The 24,627-nt window shown below is 44.8% G+C and overlaps 1 protein-coding gene across 3 annotated transcripts in view; it reads right to left on the bottom strand.

The window, feature by feature from the left end:
* The window catches only part of LOC109320198 (Y+L amino acid transporter 2-like), a 47,739-nt gene that overhangs the window by 4,999 nt on the left and 18,113 nt on the right, over positions 1–24,627 (bottom strand). For 2 of the 3 annotated variants that reach the window (XM_019550212.1, XM_019550221.1), the window contains 7 exons: positions 22,781–22,925; positions 21,273–21,396; positions 20,585–20,688; positions 16,831–16,927; positions 14,231–14,380; positions 8,312–8,495; positions 4,033–7,021 (listed from right to left, as the gene is read on the bottom strand). In XM_019550212.1, the coding sequence (XP_019405757.1) occupies positions 6,930–7,021; positions 8,312–8,495; positions 14,231–14,380; positions 16,831–16,927; positions 20,585–20,688; positions 21,273–21,396; positions 22,781–22,925 (896 nt within the window). In that variant the 3' untranslated portion in view covers positions 4,033–6,929. Of the gene's footprint in view, positions 1–4,032; positions 7,022–8,311; positions 8,496–14,230; positions 14,381–16,830; positions 16,928–20,584; positions 20,689–21,272; positions 21,397–22,780; positions 22,926–24,627 lie in introns of those variants that run through there. The other variant, XM_019550231.1, reaches the window with a different exon arrangement.

The following is a 24,627-nucleotide window of genomic DNA, read 5'->3' as shown; positions in this document are numbered from 1 at the left end:
CACCTCAGAGTGCCCCCCCTCTACCCCCTTGCTAATTAACGAGGAAGTATATTCCTCCTTGATGTAGAGTGCTACTCCTCCACCTTTCCTTCCTATCCTGTCCCTCCTGTATAGCCTATAGCCCTTGACACTCACCGCCCAGTCATGCGATGAGTCCCACCACGTTGTTGTTGTGCCTCTGCCTGCTGAGGAGGGGGATAAGGCAGGATACCCAGCCTCAAGCCAGAAGTGGATGGGTAGTGTAGTGTGGGAACATTTTGACGTGGCAGATGATCCCACATACGCTACCTGCCAGTACTGCTGAAAGCAGATTAGCTAGGACAAGGATAAGAATCATTTCACGATCACAGTGATGCTGCTGCATCTTAGGAGGCAGTACCCCTTGTCCTTGTTCTTTCTTAGCCTGGCACCTGTTGGACTGTGCCCCCAAAAAGTCTCCATCTCGCTCCAGAGCCACTGTCCCCAAGAAGCAGGGGCAGACCACCCTGGACCAGTGGAGGAAAGGTGGGCACACAGGAGGGCATGTTTCCAAGGTGAGCAAGGTCACCCAGAGCGTTGGGGAGATGCTTGCTGTGGACGGCCAGCCCTTCTCTTTTGTTGAGCACCCAGGGTTCAGGTGACTCATGGTGCTCATGGCCCCATCTGACCAAGCATCTGCATGCACCACCTTTAGCAGGACAGTGGTGCCCTTCCTGTATGAGGCTTGCAGGGAATACTGGAAGGAGAAGCTTCAGAAGGCAGGGCCGCATGTAGCCTTGCACTTCACCTTGGATATCTGGGGCAGCCTGGGTGGACATCATGCCTACCGCTCCCTCACAGGACACTGATGTGATCAGTCAGGCCATTGGTGGGCTCTCCTTTAAGTGGAAGTGATGGATGAGTCCCACATGGCAAAGGAGATTATGATGGCCATGAACCTCATGGTGCAGGGGTGGCTCATTGGGCAGGGCAAGTTTAACCGCAGGTTCATGGTTACTGACAATGGGGCCAATATGGTCAAGGTGGTCCATGATGCCAACGTTGTTGGCATCCGCTGTGTGGCACACAAGTTTCACCTCATAGTCAGGAACAACTTGGAGAGGGACAGGTCTCCCAGTGATGGCACCATCAGTACCATGAACAGACAGCTCATTTTGAAATGCAGGAAAGTGGTGGGCTACTTCCACTGGAGCATCAAGGGGGCAAGATGCTGCGGGAAAAACAGGCAGAGCTGAGCATCCCACAGCACAAAATCGTGCAGGATGTGGAGACTCGGTAGAGCTCCATATACCCGATGCTCAAAAGGCTGGTGGAGCAACAGAAGGCCATCCATGAGATGCCCTTGCTTGGAGAGATTGGGATCAGTGGTCCCCTTAACAAAACTGAGTAGGATACCATCTCACAGATCTTGGTGTTCCTGAAGCCATTACTTGAGGCCACCGAGAGCCTCAGAGCTGGCAATGTCCTCCTTAGCCAGGTGATCCCCATAGTAAAGGAGATTGAGAATCAAATGGAGAAGGTCCAGGGGATCTATGGTGAAAGCAGCTTGCCCCAGCCAGGAACAGAGGTGCAGGCACTGGTGAAGTGGCTGAAGGAGGGCATCAAAAAATGTCTGGATCCATTGTGGTCCAGTATTGTCCATGTGCTGGCAGACGTGCAAATCGAGGGTGAAGGGGAGCATCTGCAGCAGCAAAACCTTCAATCACTGGATGGAGGTGCTGGTGAACAGAGTCAGGGAGGCAGAAGGGCAGAGGCTGGGGGATGTGGAAGAGGGGGATCCACTGTCTTTTACCAGCACTCCAAGCCCAGCCAATCTTTTCCACCACAGCCGCTACCAATGTGGGCCACGGGTATGGCTTCAGTGTTAGGGTCCAGAGCCACCAGACCCCATCATCAGGTAGGTAGTGTGGAGGCCTGGTGGCTACCTGTCTTACCAAAGATGTGGAGCCACTGCAGTGTGACCCCTTGGCCTATTGGGCAACCTGCAGCCAGATGTGGCACGATCTGGCCACAGCTGCCTGGGAACACCTGTCCTGTCCACCAATCAGTGTTCCAAGTGTGAGGGTGTTCAGCATTGCTGGTGATGCAAAACACTTCACCGATGAGCCTATGAACTTCACTTCATCAGCCCCCTTGATACAAAAACTTATGGACTCAGTATAGACATTGGATTTATAACATACCATAACCTGTCTGACATCTGACTCCTCAGGTACCCCTCCACTTTTACTTGCTACATCCCCCCTTACCCCCAGCCTGTCTCTCACCCCCCGATACCTCAATTTACATTTTCATTGACTGGCTTTCTTGCCTGCATACCAGCCTCTGGCTTCTTTACTATCCATTCCATCCAGGAATAGCACACACACCAACTGCAGATGCTTCCTCAACCTGACGAAGGGGTTTTAAACCCGAAAGCTTGCCAAGATATATTTCTCCAACTATTCATTTGGTCTAATAAAAGAACCTTCTACTCAAAGAATCTTTCCTGCCTGTTCCTTAGACCAACATGGCTACAACCAGAAACCCACTTAACACACACAAGTGACATAAGTTTTGCTTTCAACAGTTTGAGGTGCACTTTCACAGAAGCCCCTGAACCTATCTCCTTGAAACTTGGCAGGCTTCCTGCCCTCAGAAGGAGCAAGCATTCCTCCAAATTTGCAAAAAAAAGGACAAAGTTATAGGTATTTTAGTGATTTACCATTATAGTCTTTGGCCGAATCACCCAATTGGCTGATTTGGTGGCTGAATCTCTGAATCTGATTTGGCTGAATTGAATCAGAACAGTGACTCAGATCACCAAATCAAATCACTGTCCCCCTGAATCAGCCAAATCTGAATCCAAATTGAATACTTGCTGCTTTGCACAGGCCTATTAGGCACCCAGTATTGTATTGTCTGTTATCATTCCCTTCCACGCCCTCCTTCCTGACAGACCTTCCCATACCATCTCCTGGATGAAATGCTTCCCAAGTTCTCTTGGAAAACAGGCCCCAACACCAGTGAAGTAATTGTGAAGAGATTTCCTAAACAGGCTGACACTTTCTTCAAAGATCCCTGCAATTTGAGGTATGGTAACCTTGTACCCTTACTTCCTCTCCCATCATGCAAAGCATCCTTTCCTAAAAATCCTAGGCATTCCTCGAAGAACTACATCCTTGGTCCTTAAAACAGGAAAAAGTTCCATCCAGTCCTTCCCTTAATGGGACAGAATGCTATGTAAAGCAACTCTGAAAACTGAAGATGTTCACTGTAGACAGTGAATTGTAGTCTCTTGAAACAAACCAACAAAAAAGGGTAAATTTTAACACCTAGAAATTGTTATGCATTTCATGCCTTTTTCTTTACTGTACCTTTTGGCATTACTATAGATGCATCACTCTCTTATTGTTTAGTCACTGATATGGGCTGGTGAGGCATGTGTTACCAGGTATTGAACAGCTTATTTATACCAATTTAATAGCGTGAGAAAGCAAATAGTTGTATTCTCTTGTACCTGAGGACTAGTCTCTAAAAAAGTAAAAATATTTGGTAGTCAACCCAAATAATGCAAATTGTTTGACTGTTATAAAGAAATGTGACTTTCTTTAAACTGGGGAGCATTTAAAATGTGTAATACTAATTAGCAGGTTGAGACAGTGCTCACCTGAAACAAATAACAGTCCTTTACCCCATATATTTTCACTTTTGTTAGGCTGTAGAGAACATGAGTTTCATAAATATTTGGTGTAGTCTTAATGGAAGTTTGGCTCACAGTGCTGTGAATTTGTATTAAATATACACAGGTCCCTAGCACTTTTCAAAGACCAGAAATTTATTTAGATTTTTTAAGCTGTAGGTATTTTACAGTAATTAAAATATACAAATTACAAGGAATAAACTCTACAAAGTACATGGTAAGAAAATAGAACTTGGATCATTCAAACAATATTACAATAACATTGCCCACTCTCAGCTTACACACCCTTAATCTCTCTCTCAGCAAAAAAAAGGAAATGAAATGAAATGAAATAAAGCATTAGGTGTCTTGTTGGTTGTGTACTGCTGGGATTTTTTTAGCATACCCTGAAGCTTTATAAATACAGTCCCTTGTCAGACAACATGAGGAAAATAAGTGTTGTAGCTTAAGAACCTGAAGACTTGTCTTGACATGTGACCTTTGTCTTTGCCACCAACATGGACCACTGCTGAGGTGTTTGCTTCAGAAGTCTTGGTCTCAGGCCATTTAGTAATTCCTGTTTCTTTTTCCAAAGGAAAAAGATTTAAAGGAAGTTTACAGGTAACCAGTACAGGCTACAGAGCACTAGTGTCATTAGCTCTGCATGACAGACAGCTTGACATTAAATACGACTTAGTGTCTGTATAGGCAGGCGCTCTCATGTTTAAAATTGTGCCAATTAATTATTATTCTTAAATTTATGCTTCATGTTGAAATAGTGTGAGGGCTGTGATATCTGTAGTTTACAGGTGAGCTGTAATAGGTAGAGTTAGAAGCTAAAACACAGTCCTGCTGTGCAATAGCAGAGAGACTGAACAGCACAAATTTCAAACTGGTTGAGTCCCATACAAAGTATCTGGAGATGCTGGGGCGCTTTGGGCTGGATGCAGCAAATGATACATCAAGGCTTGTTCTCTAACTTCTATAATTTTGATATTTAAGTAAATGTAGATATGTGGAGGTTTTAAATCTGGGGCTGCTAAAAAGTGCACTAGACACCTCTAAAGTGCACTAGACACTACAGGAGTCCTGCCAGCCAGAGCTTTTCAGGAAGTGCACTAAATCAAGGAAGCTTGACTAGCACTAGCACAAGCCATCAGTTCTCATTTCCCCTCTTCCCTGCAAATCTCTCCAGACAGGCTTGAATGAAGGCTGATAATGCTAGAGGCTAAAGTGACTGGTATAAGGAACAGAAGTAGGAGATATTGATGAGGGCACTGAAATTGAAACTACAGAGAAAATATGATATTTTCTTCAATGATACTGTAATATAAAGACAACATATTCCACAGGATGACAAAGTGTATCAAAGTCCAAATAAATATTGTAGGACTAGAGGGGGGCACCTCTGTCACTTAATTGGCAGATATTTCTTGCAAGACCATTCCTGTCTCTTTAATTTTTAGGAGATAGCAGGTTAGGGCTAGATTCACAAGGGGCTCAGGGTTTGCAGGGTTCAGCATTACAATATTATATTCTAGGTACCCTGCCACTAGGTGGAATTCACAATCCCCAGGTAAGCACCAAGACTTTCCCATGCACTGCATGGGGAGAGTTTGGCATCTAAGAAGGGCTCAGCAGCCAGCACATTGAGTAGGGAATTGCCTATGGGAGTCAGTAGGAAACACATTGAGGTATGGGCCTTAAGGCCCTCGAAAAATGCAGGCACTTAAGTAAGGGCCAGAAAGAGATGCCCATGTTCTCTTGGGTTTCATAGCCATGAGCCTTTCCTGGATTTAGATACCTCAGGTAGGATTCTTTGTAATCCTGGTCCTCTTTCTCTAAGGGATGTGCCCTAAACACCAGGCTATGGAGTCCCTTTTTCTCCCTGAACTAATAGATATTTCAATTATTTTGATGCAAAGTGGAACAACTTTAGTAGATGAGATCATGGAGGAACTGCCTCAGAATAACTCATAGCTCAGTGGTTAAGACACATTCCTGGGAGGTGGGAAATTTGGTCGCAGTTGCCCACTCCAAACCAGCCAGAGGGAGGATTTGGACCTAGATCTTCTAAGTGAATATTCAGACCCCTAGATTACTGAAAAAAAAGAAGAATATCACCTCTTTCTCCTCATCCTTAATGGATTAGGGCCCAGTGGTAAGATATGTGTAGGAAACACTTTTTGAACTGTTTTGAGATTTAGGAGGGCTCTATGGCATTAGGGCTTGGGTAATTCTGTTTATTCCCAGTGATAGAAATTCAGTAGATTTTACCAGTGGAAACATAGGTACCTATATAGGCTATAGGATTAGGTGGCAGCTAACTGGCAGTTTATAACACTGAGGACCCCTAAGCCACGCCTCCCCCCCCCACTTATGAATAAAGCCAAGAGACAAACTGATTTTTATGGCTATGGTTTCCTGTTTCTCAGGAAAACAGGCACATTGTGGAAAAGTGATAGGTTTAACTCTGAATATACTCATATTAAACATGACGCATTACTGTAACTCATGCTACAGCAGGCAGATCTGCAAGAGATCAAACATCTGTTATAAGTTACATTACTACTAGCATGTGATAATCTTTGTAATAGGATACCTCCCTTTCAAAGACATAATGATTGTTTATCATCAGATGAAGCTTTATCAAAGAACTTTTACTACTCAGACTTTGATATCTATTGTATCGTCTTTTTTTCTTCTTTGAACTGAATTGAATGTGTTTGCCTGGATCTTACATTGGTTTATGCACTGGAATATTTTTATTCTAGCACTGCATTTATTCTTTGGAATGCTTGCCTGAATACTTAACATTTCTTGCTAAGAACAGATTTACTACTTGTATAACAATGGCTAAAATTTTTACATTTAAATTGTGACTCTCTCTCCCACTTCAGGTTTTGAAACATAAATATTGTAAATGTCTGATTTTACCTCTTTTCCATTGATCATTTTATTTCTCAAGAGTCTAACTGGCATTTGATGACTTTGCAACCCTTTTATAATTAATGTAATATTTAATACTATGAAATACTAAACGTTTATTCATACACTGCTTTATAATATCAAAGCACTATATGATAACCTAATCAATCAGAAAGTTAAAAACTCCTGTAGAACAGGGACTTGTAAGTACCCTTGGCACTGAAAAGGCTAATAGAATAAACACAAATTAACAAACATCAAACTGATGCACAGTGCAGTTGTTGGTGCTTTAGTGTAACCAAATCACACTAAGGATTTCAGACAACAAAAATGCTTCAGGTATGGAAATGTTGACTCAGGTTTATTTGGCTTTTGCTTCTATAGGGTCTACATCTATGTCCAGGTCTGTCAGACAACAGTAGAATATCATCTGAACACTCTTTGTTATCATAGCTGCAAAATTAGAAGAAAAAGCATAGATGAAACAAAATAACAACTGAATGTTGATTTCCTAGAAATTTAGCTATCCAAGGTTTTCAGAACTATAAATGCATAAGCCTGATTGATGAGTGCAGATGAACAAACCCACTGGGTGCATCTACATGAGAAATTAATGTGACACAATAAACTCTGGAGCAGTTTGAGCCAAAGTAAACTGCTCCTGGGTGCAGTGTTTACACACACACTCGGGATAGCATAAGTTTAAACTGGGGTGGAACAGCTCTGGGCTGGCGGCAGGCTCAGGAGGCCAGCCCCGGGCTCCAGATGGTGATGTCAGGTTGGGGAGGGACAGGCTAGGACATGAGAGTGCTAAAGTACAAAACTGAGTGGCAGGCAGCCGCCATGCTTTAGCAGCCTCATGCCCCCCGCCATCCCTGGTCACCATTTACATGTGCATTTCATTGCACTTAACTCCGCTGTAAGATGGTACCACCCCGATAGTACTGTCTCCTACAATACTATCTTACAGCAGTTAGTTAATTTACTGCATCCTAATACAGGTGCATGTGTGGACAATGACATTTTACTGCAGAGCTAATTACTCAAGTGCACACGTAGATGCACCTACAGATACATAAACAGCCAAAGTGGGGTTTTTTTTTTACTTTCTGATTAACTCTTTACTGAAATTTTCATTAAATGGTCCAAACAGAACAATCTCACAGGATTGGGCAGAGCTATGACAAGCTCCCTGAGGCTAATCCTTGGTTTATAATTTCCTCATTATAATTTCATAATTTAGTTAACATGTGGCTTTCTCTGACTCAGATTCTACAGAAACGTCCAGAAAGTAAAGCAATACAGTGGTGTAATACCTTCTGTCTCCTAGGATACCAAACTGCATGAGTTTGTCTTAACAGTCTGAGGCATTTTACTGAGCCAAAATCAATTATTTTCCCAAACTGACTTGTGACAAAAATATTACATGATGTGACACATGGATATATATCTAAATACAGGAAAAAATTGTATAGTTGTGTGTGGTTTCTGGTTACTTCATTTTCTAAAAAAATACATCTCAGCATGACTTCATAACCCTGTACATGTAAGGGGAAAAGATTTTAGGAAAAATATGGAAGAAATCTCTCTCTCTCTCATTCTGATCCAGTTTCCTGAGATCACAGGCCCCACAGCTACAAAGTATTCCATAATAAAGAAACGTTTATGCTACCCCACAATGTGCCTCAAAATCTAGTAGGAGAAACAAAGGGGCTATCAATGCCAATACATTTATGTGCTTACCAGATAACCTTCGAAGAAATCTTGGTCTCTTTTCAGGTGGGAGATAAAGCCCCACATAATATACAGGAATTCCAGAGAGAGCTATCCCAATTCCAATAAGGGAATTAACTGTATCACTGTAGAGAGGAACCATGATCAGAAAAATGGTGCATAGACAGTATACTATAGGAAAGAAGAGGCTGAGCTGCAAATTAAAAAAGAAAAATCAATGTGAATAAAAATAAAACAATGGAAAATGTATTTGTATCGTATTTTACATGACTCCACTTGGCTGGCTGCTTGTTAGGGCTGGGCAAAATTTTGACCACCGTTTTGTTTCAGCAGTGTTTCAAGCATTTTGACACTCAGAACTCTGAATCTGAAATGATATGGGAGACATGTCGAAACGTTTGAAATGAAATGAAACAACTTGAAACATTTCAAAGAAGTTTCAGCGTTTCAAAGCTGAGCTTTCAGGGAAAGAAGAAGTAAGGAGAGGGAGGGGGAAGAGCAGGGAACAGACTGACATCTATAGCTGGCCAGTGTTTGCCAACTGTCCCTGAGGTCCCTTCGAATCCCAGTGCTCTCAGGGAGGGACATAAAAAGTTTAAAAACAGCATATAAGCCTGTTAGTGTCTAAGATGTCAGCCTTTGTTAGCCTGTCTCTCGCCAGAGAGCAGCATCTGAAAGGCACCAACTCTGACTGCTTTCTAGCTGCTACTGTTTAGCTAAGGAGTATGTCTTCTACTTGCAAAAGATTGGATAGGATACAGCTTACTCTGACAGCTTAGCTATACTAGCCTAACTTCAATACTAATATTGTTATCACTATATCATTTCTTTTTTTCCCCTATATCCATTTCTTTGAAATTCTTCTTTTTTTTTTTTAACCTGAAGGAAAAGAAATCTGCACTTTGCCTGACAGTGTGATCTCTGGACACTGTTCAGGAAAGCACAGCACAGATTAGATAGATTGCATACACAGACACCTACATATACACACACTATACACAGTCACACACCTTTTCCAGCACAGGAAAACATGAAGCATGCTGGAAAGGCTGGTGCTGCCAAGTCTGGAAGGGGAGCAAGAGGGGGCAGAGGGAGAAGTATCAGTTCCCCGCTGCCCAAGATGAGATGCAGCCTCTTTTCAACCAGCCATGTGGCTTCTGCTGGTACTGGGAGCAAAGGATTGTAGCAGTGCCTGCAGCTGCACCCCCTCTGACATCAGCTGTGATAATAAACTCCAGCACCAGCAGCATGACAACAAACAGCACCAGCAGCACAGTCTCCTCCACCCCAACTGTAGGTCTCAACATGAGCCTCCCACTCCCAGTCTTAGATGAACTCAAACTTTAAGTAGGGGACATCATTGTGATAGCACAAGAAATTTGGGGGCAGGAGGGAGAAGCAGAGTTTGTGCTCCACACCCCTCAAAGTTCCCCTAGAGCCAAGTCCCCTTCCCTGGAAGGGACTGCAGAGGAGGCTATGGGGGCACCTGGCTCAGCTGTTCCTGTTGTCATGCCTCTGCCTGCTGAGGAAGGGGATAAGACAGGAGCCCACCTGCACCCCAGAAGTGAGGGGGTAGTGTGGTCTGGGATCATTTTGAGGTGGCAGATGATCCCACATATGCTACCTGCCTGCACTGCCGAGCCAAGACTAGCCAGGGCAAGGGAGCGAAAGGCATGAGCACCACAGGGATGCTGATGCATATCTACAGGCACCACCCCAAGACAACCAAGGTCACCCAGAGCACTGGGGAGATGCTTGCTGTGGATGACCAGCCCTTTTCCTTTGTTGAGCAGCCAGGGTTCAGGCAGCTCATGGTACTTGTGGCCCCATCAGACAAAGTGCCCACACGTACCACCTTCAGCAGGATGGTGGTGCTGTCCCTGTATGAGGCATGCAGGGAGTACTTGAGGGAGGAGCTCTGCAAGGCAGGTCTGCAGGTAGCCTTACACTTCACCACAGGCATCTGGAGCAGCCAGGGTGGAGATCACTCCTACCTCTCCCTCATAGGGCAATGGTGTGACCAGTCAGGCTGTCAGTGGGCTGTTCTTCAAGCCAAGGTGATTGATGAGTCCCACACGGCAACTGATATCATGGGGACCATGAACCACTTGGTGCAGGGTTGGCTATTTGGGCAAGGCAAGTTCATCCATGGGTTCATGGTCACCGACAATGGGGCCAATGTGGTCAAGGCATTCTGTGATGCCAACTTTGTTGGCCTCTGCTGTGTGGCATATAAGTTCCATCTCCTTGTCAGGGACACCTTGGAGGGGGCAGGGCTGCCAGTGATGGCTCCAGCACCACCAGCAAGCTCATTTACCAAGGCAGGAAGAGGGCTACTTCCACTGGAGCATCAAGGGGGCCATGATTCTGTAGGAGAAACAGGCACAGCTGAACATCCCACAGTGCAAAATCATGTAGGATGTGGAAACTCAGTGGAACTCCATATACCTGATGCTCAAGAGGCTAGTGGAGCAACAGAAGACCATCCATGAGATGGCCTTGCTCAGGAAGATTGCCCCCTTAGGAGATCTGAGTGGGATACCATCTCCCAGATCTTGGTGGTCCTCAAGCCTGTCCTCAAGGCCACTGAGACCCTCAGTGCTGCCGATGTTCTCCTTATCCAAGTAATCCCTGTAGTGAGGGAACTTCACTGGAGTTCCAGGGGATCAATGTTCCTTGCTAGGGCAAGCTGCTGTCACCAGATGTGGAGGCACTGGTGAGGTGGCTGAAGGAGGACATCAGGAAATGGCTTGATCCCTTGCAGTCCAGTCCAGTCCAGTCCACATGCTGGCTGCCATGTGTGACCCGAGGGTGAAGGGGAGCATATGTGGCAGCAAAACCCTGGATCACTGTATGGAAGTGCTGGTAAACAGAGGCAGGGAGGCAGAAGGGTGGAGGTGGACATGGAAAAGGGGGATTCACTGTCCTGTGCCAGCATGCCATCCATCAGCCAGTCTCCTTCTCCACCACAGCTGCTGCCAATGTGGGCCAAGGGCATGACTTCCATGGTGGGGTCCAGAGGCACCAGACCCCACAATTAGGCAGGTAGCAATCAGGCCTTGGTGGCTGCCTATCCTGCCAATGATATGGGGCCACTGCTGTGCAACCCCTTTGTCTCCTGGGCAAGCCACTGCCAGAATTGGCAGGATCTGGCTATGGTTGCCTGGAAACACCTGTCCTTTCCATTGACCGGGATTCCAAGCAAGAGAGTGTTCAGCATTGCTGGTGACATCCCACCGCATCTCTTTGGATCCTGGTTTGGTGGAGCAGCTGGTGTTCCTCAAGGTGAACCTCCCACTGATGGGGTTCCCCCAAGCTCCAGGTGCAGACAGAGTGAGTGCCACCCTCCTCACTCCATCCATACCTATTTCCTTTTGGTTTCTGATTCCCAAACCATTTAATGCCCCACTCTCAGAGCTGGAGGTGGCACTCACTGAATCACTAGCCAACAGGAGAAGAACATGTCCCTGCTGAGCTCCCATGCCAGGACAAATTTGGTGGTACGGACTGGGGCTATGGGGAAGGAGGAGGCCCCAGGTCCTGGGCATGACCTAAAACTACACTTTTCCAGGGTAGGGAGGCCTGGTGGGACTGCCAGTGGTGTGGCAACCTTCAGGACATGCCAGAACTTAGGACCTCCCTGGTAAAAGGTGGGTAGGAGGTGCCTTATAACCTCAGCCACCACACGCATGCACAGTCCTGGCTGGGGAAGCCCCAGACCCCTAAGCTCTTTGAGACGCCTGAGGCTTGCTGGTTGCAGTGGAGTTGTGAGACTCCAGGTGAGCTCAGCTTAGCTGCCTGGGATGCCATCTGTGAAGCATGGGCCACGGTGTAGGGAACATTCCCTACTTAAAGCTGTGGAATTGTACACTAGGCAGACATTGGAATTATGACACAATACAACCTGCCGGACATCTCAATCCTCAGGTAGCTCTCCACTTTTACCTGCTACATCCTCCTTCCCCCCCCACCCCAGCCTGTCTCTCACCCCCTGATGCCTCCATTTCCATTTTCACTGACTGGCTTTCTTGCCTGCATTGCATGCCAGCCTCTGGCTTCTTTACTATTCCTTCCATCCAGGAAAGAGACATACACCAACTGCAGGTGCTTCCTCAGCCTAATGAAGGGTTTTCAACCTGAAAGCTTGCTAAAATATATTTCTCCAACTATTCAGTTGGTCTAATAAAAGATATCAGACTGACCTAAAGAACCTTGCCTGCCATGTCCTTAGACCAACACAGCTGCAGAAAAGGAAAGAGAGGCTCTGTGACAGTTTGGCTGCCTGAGATGCTAATGCTACTGTGCTGTTTACCTGTTGTTATTTAAAGTGGTTGACCAGACTGAGGTGTAGGAGAGGAGGAAGCCTCATTGGGGCACACTGCCTTGTTGTGTAGAGGCCCCAGCACCAGTGAGGGTGCAGCGACAGGGGCATAGAGAGCCCAGGGACAATAGAAGGTAGAGTGAGACTGAGACCTTATTACAGGGACAATATCAATATACTATCTACGAGGCATGGGGTGTGGTAAGGGGTGGTTGGAGCCATGCATCTAGCCCATAAGGCTTAGGGTGTCCCCTTGAGGCACCTACTTAGAGTGGGTCCCAGCAAGGGGCCCAAGAACCTACAGGGTTTAGTGGGATCCACTAGGACCATGATTGATCTGAAGCTGAAGGGCAGCCTCCCTATATATTATCTTTTCCAACAAGACATGGTGGCAGGTGAGAAGAGAAGGCACCTGCAAGGCGAAGCTCGTCACAGGGACCTAGGGGTATCATGGCCCCTGCTCCACCTTAACACACACAAAGTCACACATCACAAGTTTTGCTTGTCAGCACCTTGCAGTGCAGTTTCCCAGAAACCCCTGCACCTATCTCCTTGAAACTTGGCAGGCTTCATGCCCTCAGATGGGCTACCATTCCTGCAATGTTCATCAGAATCAGGCAAGACATGACAAAGTTATAGGCATTTTAGTAATTCCCTATTATAGCCTATGACTGGAACACCGAAACAGTGTTGAACCAGCATCAAAACTTGAAACAGCGACTCAAAACACCAAAATGAATCGCTGTCCCATCAAAATGCTGAATCCAAAACCAAAACGAAACACAGGCATTTTGCACAGCCCTACTTGTTATGTGCAGCACTCCTCAGGACCTACAGAAAATTTAAGTCATTACTTTCTAGATGGTGCACACAGTACTAAAACACCTGTTAGGCACCTCCCTTAAATGGAAGATTGCATTTGGATGAAGAGAAGTAAACTGCAAAAGGAGAGTCAGAATTTGTGTCTGAGGCATGATTGCTGGGCATTGGCGATGTGTAGGGGGTGCATGCTGGTGACCATGCACCCCCTGAGATTGGTGGTACATCCCCCTGTGAAAAGTGCCAACGACACTGCCCCCCTCACCACCAACACCACTGGTAGCATCTGTGGGTGGTTCCTGATCTCTGCTGGCTGTGTGTCACTCCCCCCCCACCACTGACACCGCCATGGCTGCCTGTGGGAGCTCCCTGTGCCCCCCCCCACCGCTGACACCGCCATGGCTGCCTGTGGGAGCTCCCTGTGCCCCCCCCCACCGCTGACACCGCCATGGCTGCCTGTGGGAGCTCCCTGTGCCCCACCCCACCACTGACACTGGCGTTGCTGCCTGTGGACAGTTGCTGTGCCAACCCCAGCCTCCAGGGGCATGTGATGTTTATGTTGCTGGGGGCTCTGAATTTCATAAACTGTATGAGCTCTTAGCAAAAAGTCAGAATATTCTTGAAGTCCTATGCAAATATGTGACTGTGTACATGAAAAAGACTTTTTTATGGATGAAAAATGAACTTATAAAGGAACTTATTGACATGTCTGTAGTAGCAACACTATAATTTATACACATATAACCATATACATTAGCTGGAAAATGTGATTTTCCATTTATACTTACTTTAATAGGCCGAGGCCTATTAGGCTGAGTGTATCTCAGGTATATTAATCCTGCAATAGACAGCCCAACAAATAGCCAATAGTTGAAGCAGTAGTAATTAATAAGGAGAAAGACATCCTCCACAAGAAGGTAAAGCAGAGTCATTAAACCCTAGGGACAAGGAAAACAAAGGCCTTTTTATGTAAGCAAAAAGAAAGAAAAAACAGTTCTTATAAAACATACAGGTTGAGGCAGAGATGTAACTGTGCTAGGGCAGGCCCCCCTTCTTCCCCTTGTGCCTCTTTGTAGGGCTCTGGCTCTGGAAGCTCCAGCAATGAGCACTGCAGGAGCCCCAGCTGAAGTTCATTGCTCTTGAGAGGAGATATCACCTCAACTTGTTTCCATGTTGAACAGGCAAAAAATTCCAGTTTTTTGGCAGTAAAGAATGAGGTGTCATTTCCCCCCATTCCCACTGCAGCACTGGACCAGCAGCAAACTTTAATGCTGCCCAGAAAAACAATATTCCTTACAACACTGTTCACTCCTGACATGCTCTTATGTGGCTGGTAAGTGAAGGGAGAGCAGGGTTTGGGAGGGGGAGGGGGGCATGAGAGAATGAAGTGCCCCCACCCCATTCTGGTGCTTTTCCCCTCCTCAGCCAGCATTCTGGGGCTCATGCCCCATTTGTCACCCATCCTGTACTAAGGGCCTAATTTTCAGTAGTATTTGGCTAGATTACATAAACCCATATAAAGACTTGGAACTCTTTATACTGTCATGCCTTTAAAACCTTTTCTTTCCTAACCCAGATTTCTTAATATTAGACTAATTAACATTGCCATATTTACCCAAATCCAAGAAAACCTCAAATTTAAGATCATCCCCCCAATAATTAGATGATAGACATGGACAATTATAAATGTGTTATATTTTTCCATGGCTAGAATCTAATTGTTGGAGGATCATCTTAAATTCATCTTCCTAAAACAGTGATGCAGGCAAAGGGCTAGACCCCTACCCCTTGCCTCCCCTGTCTGCCTCCATGCCTCCTGTTCCGCTGTTCCTGTGCCTTCCCCTGGTGCCCCCCCACCCCCACCCGATGTCTGCCCTCCGCCCTTCTCTTGCATGTTGGGCAGCCCTGGCTCTATCTCCAAGGCAATCAGCAGCAGTGGCCACCCCGGCCCCAGCTCTGGCCCACTTCAGACAGGCAGAAGCAATGGCAGCAGATCTGGGCCTGACCAGGTTGGGGCTGAACCGAAGCTGGAGCTGAAGGTAAGCAGCAAGGGGAAATGCAGGAAAGCTACACTGTCTCTGCCATGCTTCCCCTGCAAGCCACACACTGGGGGTCTCCCCAACACCATGCCCACCACCCAGTCTCCCTCCACTACACACCACCTTCTCAGCCACACAAGCCAACCTGGCCTGGGGCAGGTGGAGGCTTAGATCTGGCTTTAGCCCCAAGCTGAAACCAGAGCTACGCTGCTGCTTGCCCTGGACCAGTACTTGAATCTTCAGCACAGGGTGGTGGGTGGTGGTGCAGGTTGGTGGGTGGCAGTGGCAGTCGCCGTGTCTGAACCCTTCCTACACATCCAGCTGGCTGGCTGGCTGGCACCTGTGCAGCCTGCAGAGAGGGGCTTCTGCCTTTGCCCTCTTCCGTCAGCCCTGCTCTTGGGAGAGGACAGCATGGGGTGGTTGGTGGCAGTGGTGGTCAATGCCTGCGAACCCCCCCACCCCACATCTGTTCATAGAGGGGTGCCTCCTTGCCATTGGCTATTGACTGAGGGCAGTGGCCCAGCGGCCAATCAGAAGAACGATCTGAGGAGGGGGGTGAGGCACTGTGGTGCACTGCACATGGCCAGCGGCACACAGTGTGCCCATCCCCACCCCCCAGGTAAGAGGAGACATGTGAGAACATACCGGGGTAGATGCTGACACTGCGCCCCAGGGTGCACTCCATTTCCACCCACCCACATAACCCCTATGACCTTTCCAAGTACCCCAAGAAGATGTATATCCCGGGTTGACAACCCCTGATCTACAACATTTATTAATTTGATTTCAAAAAATATTTTTGTCCCGATTTATGAGGGCCCTGAATTCTTGCAGCCCAGGGATGCAGCCGGGGGCCACGTAGTGCTATAGCAGCTGGCAGGCAGGCAGGAAAGCAGTGAAATCTGTGGCAGGCATAGGCTTCCAGTTGGGGGATAAGGGGTGGTGGGAGGGGACTGGGGGCGGGGGAGGGCAGCGCTGGCCTTGCTAGTGAGTCCCCCCAGCTTCCCCTGGGTCCTACTGCCCCAGGCTCCTATGATCTTTGACAGGCAGCCAGGAGCAGATAAATAAACATCTTCTAAATTTTTAGGTGCTCTGTAGGCTGTGTAGAATGGCCTGGTGGGCTGGATTCAGTCCATGGGCTGTATTTTGCCCTCCCTGATGTAACTGGTTGGGCTGGACTTACACTGGGTTAATGTTCATTCATGGTATGGCCACACTGGCTTTAAAACCTGCAATCATTTTGGGGAAGTTTGACCAATGCAGTCAGGCTTAGAAAAGTCAGGGGCAAAAATGATTCTCAACATTTCATTTCTCTACTGAATCCTAAAACAGTGAGAACTGTTACATACATTGAAGAGAAGAGCAGGGACTGGGGTGAAACACTTCACATGAATCAAACTCAAACTGTCAGGAAGGTGTCCTTCTCGAGCCCCAACATAAAACAGCCTAATGCAAGAGAAAAGAAAAAAGCCTAATCAGTCAAACTGAATCCTGCTGTTTTTACACAAACCAGCACTAACTGTCTTATTTCTGTGCTATAAACTTTTACTGTCCCCATAGGTTCCGACTTGGTGCTTGCAGACATAAAAAAACAGAACAAAATGGACCTTCATTTAAACTTGGAGTGCTCCTGTGCTGAGTCCGGTGCATGCCCCAAAGAGGCAGAGTGTTATTTCAACTCAGCTCTGGTACCAACATCTGTAAGGATCAGGTACTTTAGGGGGCTCCTTTGGTGCTTTTAGCCAATAGCTGACTGAATCAGCTGAAGTACCCAATCTTTACAGATGCTTTAGAGGTGGGTTGAAGTAATGTGCTGCTACTTCTGGTAAAGCGTGTTTTTTGGGTTTTTTTAACATCTGCAAGCAGCCTGCGGACATGGCTTCCGGGTGCTGAGCACACAATATTTTTTTTGGTGGCTGCTTGAGCCCTGGAGCACCCTCGGAGTCGGTGCCTATGACTGCCCCTAAATGCATTGTTGTTATAATCCTTTTGTGCACCCATACCTTCACTGAATGATAGCCCTAGGAAATGTACCACAGTATGAAAATTCTTCATCATTAAGGAAGGACTTACTGTGACAAGTATTGACCATGCTGGTAAATAATCTGATCATACTAGAAACCTGAGTGATACTTTGCCACTGATACCTACACTGCTACTTCAGTGCAAGCATTGTGTGTTCATTGCCCTTCTGAAAAAACCCCAACATGCCTGCACCTTAAAATAAAATGAAAGTTATTGCTCCTACTATAGCAATAGCTCCTACTGGGATTATCAATCACCACCCAAAATATTTGGAGATGGGCAATACTTAAAAGGAGACACCTCAGACAAATCCTCTGTGCTATCTTTATGGCATGCACAGCTCTTGCAGAAAAGCTCCATGCAGTCTCTCAGACTGTAAGCTCTTTGGGTCAGTGATTAGCATTTATTATATGCTTATTCTGTAAATAGGAAAATGAGACTTTGACCTGGTTGGCCACAACAGCCGGTTTATACCTAGAACAGAACAGAAGTTTCGTGCGCACAGACTGGTTTAAAAATGGTGGGACCCAGTCAAGGATTTGCCCTCCCCTGCTATAGCAAATTTAATAGATTTCATAGACATTAGGGACCTCATAAGATCATTGGGTCCAGTCCCCACCGCTATAGGCGGGAAGTCAGTTGGGATCAAGTGATCCCAGCAAGAAATATATCCACCTGTTTTTTGAAAGAGTCCAAAGTAGGTGCTTGCACCACCTCTCTGGGGAGTTTGTTCCAGACCCTGGACACTCGCATCATAAAGAACTCGTTTCTTATGTCTAGTCTAAATTGGCCTTCCTGGAGTTTGTGGCCGTTAGACCTTGTTATCCCTTGGGGAGCCCTGGTGAACAGTTGTTCTCCCAGGTCCTGATGTATGTTCTGTTCATGGTCTATCTAAGCTATGTCGCTTACAGAAAACCATGCAACTTAGATCGATTCCACCTCAGGCTTTTTGAATATCTGTACCTAGCCCAAGTGTTCCCATGGTGTTGTTACAATTATTATTTTCATCATAAATACTGTTATCAGTATAACATCCCAAACTGAGATTAGCATTGGGAGGGGTGGAGGAAGATAAGAATGCAGTATTCAGGAGCATTGCCATGTGCTGGGCTCTTCTCCTAGAGAGAGTTCTTTCACAGCTTCTGGGATTACATCTGATTTTCATTCACTGACTTTTTAATATCAAATGTACAGACAGTCCTAGGAGCAAAGACAAGAACCCAGGATTTCTGTCTAACTAACTAGTCAGAGCCAGATACAGGCACAGCTGAACTGGGCGGCTGCCCGGGGCCCAGATAGAAAGGGGGCCTGAAAATGGTAATTTTTAAATTATTATTATCATTACCTCTGGCGAAGGGGGGCCTGATACTAAAAGTTTGCCTTGAACCACCAGGAGTCTAGGTATGGTGGTGCAGCTAGTTACAGAGTCAGGCCCATTCTTGGGCTCAGTCATCCTTGCTCTATGATTCTTGTATTCCTTTCTAACTAGTGGCACAGCTTCAGTAGAGGTCACAGAGATCATGTCCTCCTGCCTTTTTCATCCCCGTTAAGCTAACTTATAACTTGGTGTTATGTCACTCTTCTGGGATGGATAAGGAAATGTGGGTTTGAATCTCCTCAGACTAAGTCAGGCATAGAACCTCTCTCTTCACTCCCTATGCAACTGTTTCAGCCACTAGTTTATCATAAATGGTGAAGCATCACCAGCATCACCTCCCACTCCTGAATTTTAAAAGAAAAGTGAGAGTCGCTCAGTCCATTCAGAGAATGTTTGTATGTGCTCAAAAGCATATTCAAAGATCTGAACCCCAACTGGATGGAAGCATCTGCCTGCAGCCCTGATTCAAGATGCCTAAATCATGGAGAAGGACAGTATTTCATACAGATCCCTGTGCTTAGTGTTTCCTATTTGCTAGCTCTAGGTAGCTTCCAGCTTAGCACATGGGTTTTTTGGATCCCTCTTTTGATTGTAACCCTCTTTATGCACTGTACAAGGATCCTAGGCACTTAACTCTGGCTTCTGGATTCCACTTTGGTGTAGTAGGAGGCTACAGTGCTACAAGTTAGGCACAGCATCACGTAACATTGCCTAATTAGGCAATGTTACGTGATGCTGTGCCTAACTTGTAGCACTGGCCTGAGGCCCCTGGCATAATATTTCACTTAAAATGTGATTAACTAGTTAAGCTTGTCTTAAGTGGTTACCCAGCCACATGTTAATGCAATGAATGGCTTGATAACACAAGGCATAAGCTACAAAGTTGACTGAGGCTCCCAGCCATAGGGGATCCATTGGAGTCAAGGGCCCCTATGTGCTGCTGAGGCTGGAAGCTACAGTCAGCTGTTGCTCCCAGCTGCGTGGATGCATTGAAGCCCTTGACTCCAATATGCTCTCTCGGCTGTGAGCAGTGGCAGATCAGGGCTCCCAGCCCCGTGGTGCAGCTGGAATCAAGGGCTCCACTGTAATCCTACCCGCCCCCCCCCCTCCCATGTCTGGGAGCTGTCAGCTGACCCAGGCTCCCAGCTTTGCGGGTGTGCCAGGCCTTCTGTGGCTGGGAGCCCTGTCAGCTGATGGGGCTTTCAACTGTGAGTGCATGGTGCACCCCCATGTCTGGTAGTCCCATCAGCTGTTGGGGATCAGGATCCCGGGCTCCCCCTGCAGCAATATGGTGTGATGGGATTGGATGTGTGATCCCACAGTTACACTTCCTGCCATGTACGTGTCATGGCAGGAAGCACAATTGTTAGGACTGTGCATCAGATCCCATTGTGCCTTGAACTGCACATCTGCCAGAGCCCCTAGATATCTTGTAGCAAATCTAGCAGGCAAATAAGACCAAAGTGACAGAATAAACTCTGTTACTCTTGTTTAACTTCTGTTAACAATAGTCTACAAAGACAGAATGAACGTCTATTACTCTTACCCTAGAATATTAAATCTCTAAAAATGAAGTCTAAAGGGGAGATAGTGACAGATCCTTAATTTCAGCAAGCACCATTATAATGAATTTTTGAATTATTTCATTTGATGCTGAATGATGTCTTTTGAGCACTGTCTTCTTTTTACATGTTTCATACCTGGAAGCTGCAATAGCTGATGAGTTCAATCCACTATAACATGACATGGCCACTGCAATTGGAATTATCCACTTAGCATAACTAAGGCTTTCATTACCAAATGTCTGCAATAGAAAAAGAAAGAGCTTGAGACTTCCCATGTTAAATATACCAGTTTTAAAAATGCTATATAAATTTATCACCCTGAGTACACCATTCCCTAGCCTACATTTTATGAGAATGATGATAATGACCAAGACAGTCAGTAAATAGATGAAGGAAATTTTGAAAGAATGAAACAGGTAAAGGCAAAACCAATATTTTTTCAATTGGACTTTTTAAATTTCTGTAGATTGTAATTGAAATGGCAAGAATTCAGATTAGGGTATATGTGTAAAATATGCCAAACTATATGCATATGTTTGCATTTCATATGAACTTCTGATAAATCTTTTAGCAAAATTTAGGTTTTTACAAAGGTATATGGAAGGATAAATGAATGTTAGTTCACAGCATATATGCCTTATATGGGAGCCATCATATATTTTGATTTTATTTCACATAAATACGATGCACAAGATTTAATACACACACACACTGGACATATCTTAATTAATTTGTTAAAATATGCTATATAGGGGATTTTATGAAATTCTTCTATAGCATGATCTATATTGTACCATTTGATTAATAACTGCATACAACTTACCACTGCCACTGCATCACTGGCTAGGAGAGTGCCCATGTCCAGTACTACATAGTATGCTATGTTAGTCAGCAAGTAAATAATAGCCACAATAGGCATTGAAATTGCAATTGAAATTGGTAGGTTCCTGCATATAGGAAGATAAGGACACTGCATGTTATTAAAACAGGACATTTTCCTCCCACATACAAGAACTGAGAAATGCATGTCTGCATCATGTCATTCTAAAGACTACAAAAAACAAACTTTATAAGATATTCTAGACATGTCTATGAGTAATTTAGTTGACCACTTGGATACACTTATGGACTCATTCTGTAAAGACAATCATGCTGAAGCATCCACACACTGAGTTCCTGTAAAAGCTTACACAATTCCATCTTCACACAATGTCTGTATATGAACTAATCTCACTAATGACCAAGTTTAGGAGAGCAACAAAAGGCACAGACAGAAGTGAAGCTCCTCATTTTAACTCATGGCGCTTCACAGCTGACCCTTGGGGAAGAGGGGTGGGAGGGGGCTCCAATCCACCCACCCCACCCTCCAGTGCCAGCTGAAAAATCCCAAACCAAACTCTCTTCTCTCTCTTTCCCCCTTCCCATTCTGAAAACAGTACTGGGGCTGAGAGGCAGCACAGACACAAGTTACTGAAGCTGCTCCCTTTTGGAGCATCTTCGTCTGAACCCTCGTGCAATGAGGTTTCAGATTTTTCTGGGATCAGGCTCTGCACCTGTGCACTTCTGTTTGGTTATGGCTGTAGAGTGCTTTTATGGGTCATATTGTATGAAGACTGTTACTTCTGCCTGCACCTAAAATGTGTGCTAAGTTCCATTAAATTCAACAGGATTTATATACATTTTAAAGAAGTGATGTCTTCAATACGGATGCTGTCCTGACACAGATCCTTTTGTTGTGATAAGTGTTATAGATTATCTCTCCCTAACCTTATGAAGCATACTGTTCTCCCAAGGGCACTTGCCCTGATAGAAAATAGAGAATGTTTCTACTGCCTATTATTCTGGATTGTTCTCTTCTCTCAATTCTCACTCCCAAAGCATTAGGACAAACCTAATCCTTTTTGTCCTGACTCATTTCTGCTTTTGGTCTTGGTTCTTATCTGAAAGTAAAACATAACCCTGGCTGGCCCAAGCAATTGAGGAATTTTAGAGGCAGACAAGGTTGGGTGAATCTGATATCTTTTATGAGATCTAATTTATTAAAAAAATTAGATCTCATAAAAGATATCAGATTCTTGTCTGCCTATGTCCTTAGACCAACATGGCTACAACCTATACCCCTGGAATTTTAGAGGGGTCTGTAGAAATTAGGCACCCAAATCCTTGACTGTTTCCTCCCTAAAATATGAAAGCAGTGGAATTTTTTAAACTATAGCATTTTGTTTAATTTGAAAACAGAAAAAAATACTGAACAATCCATTTATCTTGGTATGAGTTTATCCTTTTACAATCTGTATAACACCCCTGGGGGATTTGAGAATATGTAGGTACCTTTCAGGATTCTTCATTTCCTCAGTGACATAATTCAGAGTATCCCATCCAGAGTAGGAAAAGAGGGCTGAATATAGACCAAGTGCTATAAACCCTGCATCTGTTGTCGAACCTTCAAATGGAGCTTTCAGGTTTTCTGTTTCCCCTGTATAAATTTGGTAACCGGTTATCAGCTATGGTGAAGTACATTTTCTAGAGAAATATGAAGTATCACACTGCAAGCTGAGACTCTCAGCTAAATAAGACAAGATAAAAGCTACTGCTCCTAGATTGAAATAAAAGCTCTGTAAAAATGTATAGATGATATTTACACAGCACTGGATACAGTAAAATATAGCCCCGGTTAGCTAAAAGCTTAGTGAGTCAGAGACATGGCCTAGAGATTCACAAAAGAAACTACATATTTTGATGTTTGGTTGCTTGCCATCAACTTCCGTGAAAGGACATCCATGCCTGCTGTGTACTAAAAGGAGAGTGCCATGGGTAATTAGAGTGGGCCCTATAGATAGGAAGAAAGAATCTGGACACCAGAGTTTTTCATAGCATTTCTAGCTTTTCCTCTGAGTTCCTATGCAACGTTTCTCATAAGTGCACCTCAGACTTGTTGGTGTTAGTGTAGTATCCAGGAGCCATTCTAGGATTGTTACCTTTTTTTTTTTTTAAGTCATTCATCCACAGAATTCAACAGTTCTATATGATAGCCATATATTGTTTTTGGACCCAATTATTTCTTTGTTAATTTGAAATGTATGTTAATGTAATCAGAATTATCTATAAATATATGTGAGTACCTAGCACAAGAAAAAATTTTTGGAGTAATCTGTTCTTATTAGAATGCTACAGAAATTGTTTCTTCCAAAAGGGGTTCATCCCAAGTACACAAAGAGAAGAAAAAAGACATGCTTTCAAAACACTGCATCATTTTAATTCAGTTCAGTTCATTAAAACTGAATTGGCATAACATGTTATTGAAATGTTGCCAAAGCATACAAACTTCATATCAGACCGTGTGAAGCTTCAGAAGGTTTCTTAACAATCGGAACTTGGTTTATCAAGTATCCAAAAAGATAATTAAAGGATCAAACATGAATGGAAATATAAAAGCAATGAAATATAAAAACAAATGACATTAGGTGTCCAACTACTACCCTTCAACTTTGTGGCAAAGACTCACATCAACAAATTAATACAGAATAAAGACTCTCACCAACAGATTGACAGAATTGGGATATATAAGACTAAACAGTCTGTAGTGGACATATGGCTGGAAAGGATTTACAGATGAGTTTTACTGGTTTCAAAGCAAGTCTAATCCTTGTTACTGACATTGAGAATGTCAAAAAGGATTGAGCAAATTATTTCCTGGAAACAGCATGGATTAAGAAACCACAATATCTGCAAATAAACATATGTGACTTGTGACTGTATCAGAAATAGGTTAGCTAAGAAAAGAATAGAAGTGTTCTTCTCAGGTACTGAAGAATCATGTGCCTTTCCCCCCTCCCCCGGGGTTTCCTTCAGCACTTCTCCTATCTTTCCAGTGATCCCTCATTTTGAGCACCAAAATCTACTTAAATCAGTGTGGATTAGATTGCTTTACTCAGGTGGAGTAGTTTTCATTCATCTTTGTCTTCTCAATCAACTTTAAAAAGGTCATAGAAAATGACCTTACACAACTACTTTCCTTACCCAGTCCCATTCCTATTCCTTGAGGCTGCAGTCAACAGTTTGCTTCTGAGTAGATTTGAGCAAGTCAGTAGCAAGCCACATAACAGAGCTACACAGACTCACACAAATACACAATTTCACCTAGCATAAGTAGTGCAGTGCAACTCCCTATTGTGGGC

This window comes from Crocodylus porosus, unplaced genomic scaffold, assembly GCF_001723895.1.
Source record: "Crocodylus porosus isolate Cpor-Errol unplaced genomic scaffold, CroPor_comp1, whole genome shotgun sequence".
NCBI lineage: Eukaryota > Metazoa > Chordata > Crocodylia > Crocodylidae > Crocodylus > Crocodylus porosus.
This window is presented reverse-complemented; position numbering and strand designations above follow the sequence as displayed.